At 43.1% G+C, this 6,856-nt stretch overlaps 1 protein-coding gene across 1 annotated transcript; it reads right to left on the bottom strand.

The window, feature by feature from the left end:
- Window positions 1-5,832: 5,832 nt before the first annotated feature.
- LOC125603352 lies at window positions 5,833-6,603 on the bottom strand. Its single transcript, XM_048774431.1, has one exon. It carries the CDS (start codon window positions 6,601-6,603, stop codon window positions 5,833-5,835), a length of 771 nt encoding a protein of 256 aa, XP_048630388.1.
- Window positions 6,604-6,856: the final 253 nt, after the last annotated feature.

Genomic DNA, 6,856 nt, shown 5'->3' on the forward strand with positions numbered 1-6,856 from the left:
AGATCGTGATACAAATTATGTTGATTTTTATTGGCTGGTCTCGGGCGAGTGGTTGGGATCCAAATCATTCCATACAAGAGATAGAAGATCCCTGTTCCCACCCTTTGATTAGTCCTTTGCTTACCAGAGATCTAGCAATCCAATACTCCTCCACCATCCATATGACCTGGAGAATGAACGGATCGGATCAAGAGGTGAGGCATGACGAAAATACCTCCCCTTGAAAACGCGAGAGAATAAAGTGTTTGGCTGTTCTATCAGCCTCCATAACTATTTACCCAAGCCGCTGTATTGAAGTCAGTTTATATCCTTGAAACCTAAACCTCCTTCTTCTTACTAACACATACTTTAATCCCATGATTTCCAATGCGACCTCTTGAACTACCCCCAGGGCTCCACCAGAATTGTGCTACCGCACTCGTCAATTTTCGTGTAATGGCCTTAGGTAAATGGTAACATGACATCGTATGATTCGGCAATGCCGTAATCACTGACTTAATAATCACTTCCAACCATTGACCCTGTTATTTAGACGATCCTGCACAAAACTGAAAAATTGAATCTTGGAACCCCCTAAATTTTCCGGTAATCCTAGATAGGATCCCACGCCCCCCAAATTCTGAATCCCCAAAATATCTCTTAGTTCTTGCCTGACCGATTCCTCAATTTTGTGTCCAAATTGAATCGAGGATTTGTCGAAATTTATCAATTGCCCCAGAAACTACCTCATACTCCTTTAAAATCCTGAGAATAGTGTGACATTCCTCCTTTTGAGCCTTGCAGAAAAACAAACTATCATCCGCAAAAAACAAGTGTGAAATCGATGGGCAAGCTCTAGCTACCTTAATCCCTGTTAATTGTTTCCCTCGCTCCGCTTTCCTTATATTGGCAATCAAAGCCTCAGTACACAGAATAAATAAATAAGGGGACAACGGGTCTCCTTGTCGTAAACCTCTGTGTGGTACAATGAGTCCCCGTGGTTGTCCATTGAGGAGAATCCTATATTGAACTGACGATATACACTCCATCATTAATTTAATCCAGTGTTGATGAAAACCCATCTTCTGCAGTAATGCTTTAATAAAATCCCATTCGATCCTATCATACGCCTTGCTCATATCCGTTTTAATTGCCATATACTTCCCCTGACACGCTTTATTTGTCCGTAATCCATGAAACATTTCCTGAGTTATAAGAATATTGTCGGAGATCAACCGCCCTGCCACAAAAGCCGATTGAGTCTCTGAGACGAGAGAGGGCAAATAGACTTTCAACCGTTGACACAAAACCTTCGATATAATTTTATATCCCACATTACATAAACTGATTGGTCGCAGCTCCGTCATCCTTGTAGGCCTTTCTATATTTGGAATCATACATATATTAGTAATATTTAACCTGGAATCCATTTCACACCCGATACCAGAAAGTTATTCACCATCTCTACCAAATCCTTTTTAATAATATGCCACGAATGTTGAAAGAAAAGCGCCGTCATACCATCCGGTCCTGGTGCTTTTTTCTGGATGCATCATGAATAGCGCCTCTCTAACCTCGGCTTCAGTTGCCGTCCTCAATAACCATCGATTTATCTGAGGAGTAATCCCCGGTGTTATTTCCGAAAGAAAATCGTCAAACTCCGATGGAGATGTGGTACTAAAAAGTTCTTCAAAATAGTCTACCGCTACCTTTTCGACACCATTATCCTCTGTAATCCAATTTCCAGCTACATCATGTTGTCCTACAATCCTATTACGTACTCTTCGTTGCTTTGTCAAAGCATGGTAAAATTTTGTATTAAGATCCCCAGATGAGTACCACATATTTCTACTTTTTTGGTGCCAATACTCCTCCTCATCCCTATATGCCTCTTGTAACTTCCTGGATACCTCTAATATATCCTCCTGAGACCTAGTATCATCAGTTTGTACCTCCTCTAATGCCTTCTGCAAATCTGCAATTTTTTCCTTTCCATAAGGTGGATTATTTTTCCGCCATTTTCCAATTTGGCGACGAAAATTACTAATCTTTTCCACTATGCCATTTGCATTGCCTTCATTATATTTCGACCATCCCATTGTAATTGATTCCATTAACCCTCTTGACCAACCCATCTCTTATCAAACCTAAATTGACCTTTTTTCCTTTGAACTTTATCATCGAGGAAAGCCACCAGAGGTCTGTGATCAGATGCCACCATCCCTAAATATTCAGTATGAGAGCATGAAAATAGCGTATGCCATTCCTCATTAGCGAGTGCCCGATCTAATCGACAACGAACCATTACTGCCCCCTTTCCTTTACCTCGTCTCCCTTGCCATGACAATTTGTTACCTTTTGCCGGAAATTCCAGTAATCCACTATTCCTGATCATATTATTGAAAGGTACAAATGAATCCGCACTCCTGATAGCTCCACCCTCCTTTTCATGATTTCCTGTAATTTCATTCAGATCACCAATAATGAACCACGGTTCCGATCTTGACAGTCCATATCTAGTTAAGCGTTCCCACACTTGTTCCCTCAAATCTTTGACAGGATCCCCATACACAAAAGTAAAAAAGCTGTTTTTTCCAGCATCACTGCTTCCATATCTATCATTCGATTACTTGAATATAAAACATTAACTTGATAATCATTATTATAGTAAAGCGCCAGACCACCACTCCGCCCTACTGGGTCAACTGTGACTAAATTATCAAATCCAAAATGTGATTGGTATTTTTTGAACAAACTCAAAATCCTGCTTTGTTTCCGATAGAAATAAAAAATCCGGTTTATATTTATGCCATATCTCCCTTAAATAGGCTGTAGTCCATTTGCTTCCCATTCCTCGACAGTTCCAACTAAGCACTCTCATTTTAAAAATGTGAAAAAAACTCTGTAGAGCTATGTAATTTGGGTTTAATGATATCCGAAAACTCAACCACCATTCTGTAATAAACAAACAAAAATACGGCACCAATGTTTTTAAAACCTTAATACTCTCCCATATAGTCACTCTCCCCAAAACTCTCAGGCTGATCCTTCGATACAATAAAAGACCTGTAGTCCGTGGAATTGCCATCCACGTATACCGTGTACCAACAACCTTCCTCAGAGACCAAAGTGTGATCAATACCTTAGCCTGTCGTAAATGATTGCCATCCGGATAACCAATTCCAATCTTGTATGAATAATATAGCCTCTCTTTCTGGTTTAATGAGACCAGAGAACATGCTTTATGTCCATCCATTATGTTGAACCTTATTGATCTCCCGAAGACCCCATGTATCCCCACCGAACACCAATCCTCCTTGCCCCTATTTCCATAACGCATCACCATAGTATTCCTCTCAGTCCATTTTATCCATTTTCCGATAGACATACCAACCTTATAATTAATATTAACATTCATCCCAAGCCAAGAACACATCCAAACAAAGCCAAAGCAACCAAAAAAGCCAATATCATTCCATAAACCAAACTCATAACCAGATAAAACAAATAGCAAATAGCCACCACATAGCCAGATAACAAGCAAAACAACCACAAAATAAAATCTTAAAGAAATGCTCACAGAGCTTATTAAAGACCAAACATAAGAAAAACCAGAAACTCCAAAAGAACCACTCCTCAAATCTTCATAAATTTTACTATCCATGGGGCGCATTTAAGGGTTTGGAAGAGGTTGGTTTGGGGTGTAAGGGACCCTTTTCCTCCTGCGATCTTATACCTTCTCCCTGACGCTTGCCTTGTCGAGATTGAACACTCTTGTTCTGTGAAAGTAGCGCTTGAACAAACTTCTTCTTGGAGGTTCCAGCAGCCATGACTGTCTGTTTAAGCAACAACTTACGAGTTCCTTTCTTCTTTTCATCCTCCCCTGCTTGAGTACCCTTCTCTCCAACTTCCTTTGCGTGTGAATCTTCCGCAACCTCCACTAAGGCCACCTCCTGTGTCCCAGTAAGTTCCTCCATCTCTCCATCAGTTAAATTTTGGAAGCCATCATCATCGCACATAAGCCCCACTTCACCATCAATGTGATTCCCTGTCTCCTCCAAATCCATACCCTCATTCACTAAGCTATCATTACCAACTCCTATCTGCTTCTGAGCCAGCTCTAATCCAGTACCAATATTTTCCGAAACCATTGCAGTAATTTCACTATTCACCACGCCCACGGGTTTACTAATTACCTTAACCACATTGCCATAGCCTCTTCGATCCTCCTGTTGTGACAATTGCAGGTTGTTTGATGCAGAAGTATTTCCCTCCCTCGTCACACCCCTGTTAGCACTACCCGTGTCTTGTATCTCGCCCTCTTCTTTTGGCTCCTCCCGAGGACTCCTCTCACGTCGTGTGCCCCGATGACCCCTCTCTCTTGCGTCTTGCGTGTGGTTCCGAGGTTGCTCCCACCTAGAATTCCGAGACCTCATGTTTCCCTCATCAGCTCTGTTGCTGCCACGGTAAGTTGAGTATCGCTTGTGCCCTCTCTCAGGAACCCGCACCCACTGTGACTCTTCCTCATACATTTTTCCTTTCCCCTTCCCCTGGTAACTCCTCTGATCTTTACCCTTGTCCTGATGATTCTCTTCACTGTGGGAACCGAAATTCACACTGTCGATTTCCGTTTAAATAAGGAAACTAGGAAAACCCTAATTTCCCAGAGGACCCGGATATCTGTTAATTACCACACGTCAAGCAATCAGAACACGAGAATAACAACGATAAAGTATAATAAATCGAGAAAGAGAGCAAAGAAGATCTTATTCCGAATTTGCGTATGAGCGTTTACAACAAGGTATAAGCCTGGGCTCGAGAGCTGTCGGCGAGATTCCTAGTTCTAGTAACCCTAAGACGGCTAAACCTAATTGAGTCGCAGCTCGAAATAACAAAAACGGAAAATTGCCTAAATTGCTCTAAGTGCTAAGTTTGCTCTGAAAAAGTTCTTCCCCTTGCTCCTCGCCTAGGACTCCTTATATACTAGCTCCAAGGTCGGTTTACGCTTTTACTCTTCTGCCCTTAAGCCGTCATAGCGTAAAAATGGAGATATTCCATTTTTCCCGATCTTCACAATTATCTTCAAAACTTCCGTATTTATCCGCGGAAACTTGACATTTATCCTTTCTCGTGGGCCAAGCGTGAACCATGCTGTGGTTCACGGGCTTTTGGTTAGGAAAAATCGTAGGATGGGCCTCGAGTCGTGTTTTAGGTCCCTTTGGGCCGTCTTCCGACTCGACACGTTTACTACGAGTTTTCCGCGGTTTCTAATCCGCGAAGTTTGATCGATGAATTAGAATAGCGGGAAACATGGACTGAGCTTGCTACGGTCTTCGGGAGATAGCATTCGAAGGTTTGACGAGAATGCAAGGACTGGTGTCGTATCGATGTTCGGAAAGGTTCAATCGCTACACAGCGACCAAACTTTGGCTCGAGCCCGGTCGCTACGTAGCGACCGAGCGAGACGAGTGCTCGGTCGCTACGTAGCGACCGAGCTTTGGCTCGAGCTCGGTCGCTACGTAGCGACCGAGCGGGACGATCGCTCGGTCGCTACGTAGCGACCGAGCTTGGCTGAGCTCGGTCGCTACGTAGCGACCGAGCTTGGCTGAGCTCGGTCGCTACGTAGCGACCGAGCGGGACGGTCGCTCGGTCGCTACGTAGCGACCGAGCTTTGACTCGAGCTTGGTCGCTACGTAGCGACCTGTTTCGAGCCTTCGTCGGACATCTCGATTCTTTCTTCCGTAAAGCTTTTTCGTAAGAAAGAGTCTATTTTCGAAAAGTACTCTTCGGAGAAATTCTTACTTTCTTCCTCGGATGTTTTGGATATTAAATTTGTCGTAACCGTTTTTAACCCTAACATTCACCATTAATCACAACCCCTCTGTAGCTCCTGGCTCGATCCTCTCTCCTGCCCACCGGCTCATCTCTGATATCTTTCTTCTTCTCTGTGCTCTTTGGATTCAGTGGGCATAGATCTTCCTCGTGACAGAGACTAAAACAGAGTTTACAGAAGCCAAACAGTTTCTCGTATTTAAGAGAAACCGACACCTCTTCCTCATCATAAAATTCTCCCCCTTTGAACTCCACAGTTGTCTCCAATGTTAGCTCCTTAAAGCCATCAACCACGACACGCATCTTTCCATAGTCCAAATCCACGTCCGTTGTCTCGCCACTCGCATCTCCGATGCTCTGAAATGCTGGTGTTGACCAGAACTCTGTTGGGAGACCCTCCACTTTGATCCAAAAAGGAATTTCTGATGGGAAAGTTCTTGACATTCTTGGCTGCCACCGAGCCACTGAGATCATCCAGTAATCAAAATGGTATGGTTGTGACTCCAAAACCGCTTCAATGTCCTCCTCCTTCTCAAAATGGAACTGGAACATCCCCTTTCCCAAATCTGCACCCGTCACCCTCTCCTCCACCTTCCATATCTTCGGAATCATCACCAATAGCGCACCAATCTTTTGTTTCTCCGGGTTCATGCACCGCCCAATCAAGGTCATAGCATAACTCTTGATCAAATCAGAGTTGTCAAAGTGGGGAACAGAAACCTTCAGCTTTTTGCGGACCCCTTCTCCAGTCGTTGAAACGCCCCCCTTTCCCACAAGTTGACCCTGATTCATAGTCGCCAGAAAAGGAATAAGCACCCACCAGTTTCGTAAGATAGAAAAAAAGAACTTTGAAAATATGAATCTATAGCTCAAGACCCATTCCCTTATATATTGATACAAACTCGAATCGATATTGATCTTGAAATCTAGGCCATAAATAACCCCTCCATTCCACTTGATTCGTAAAATCGTAATCATCCGATTGCTTAACGAAATCAAAGTTTCCAACTTTCCATCAGTATTGAAAACCCAAATCCAGACTTTC

Source organism: Brassica napus, unplaced genomic scaffold (genome assembly GCF_020379485.1).
Source record: "Brassica napus cultivar Da-Ae unplaced genomic scaffold, Da-Ae ScsIHWf_31;HRSCAF=59, whole genome shotgun sequence".
In the NCBI taxonomy this organism is placed as follows: domain Eukaryota; kingdom Viridiplantae; phylum Streptophyta; class Magnoliopsida; order Brassicales; family Brassicaceae; genus Brassica; species Brassica napus.

What these genes read in the sequence shown, in the direction of transcription:
- LOC125603352 (XM_048774431.1), bottom strand. Translation starts at nt 6,603, where the DNA reads ATGAATCAGGGTCAACTTGTGGGAAAGGGGGGCGTTTCAACGACTGGA.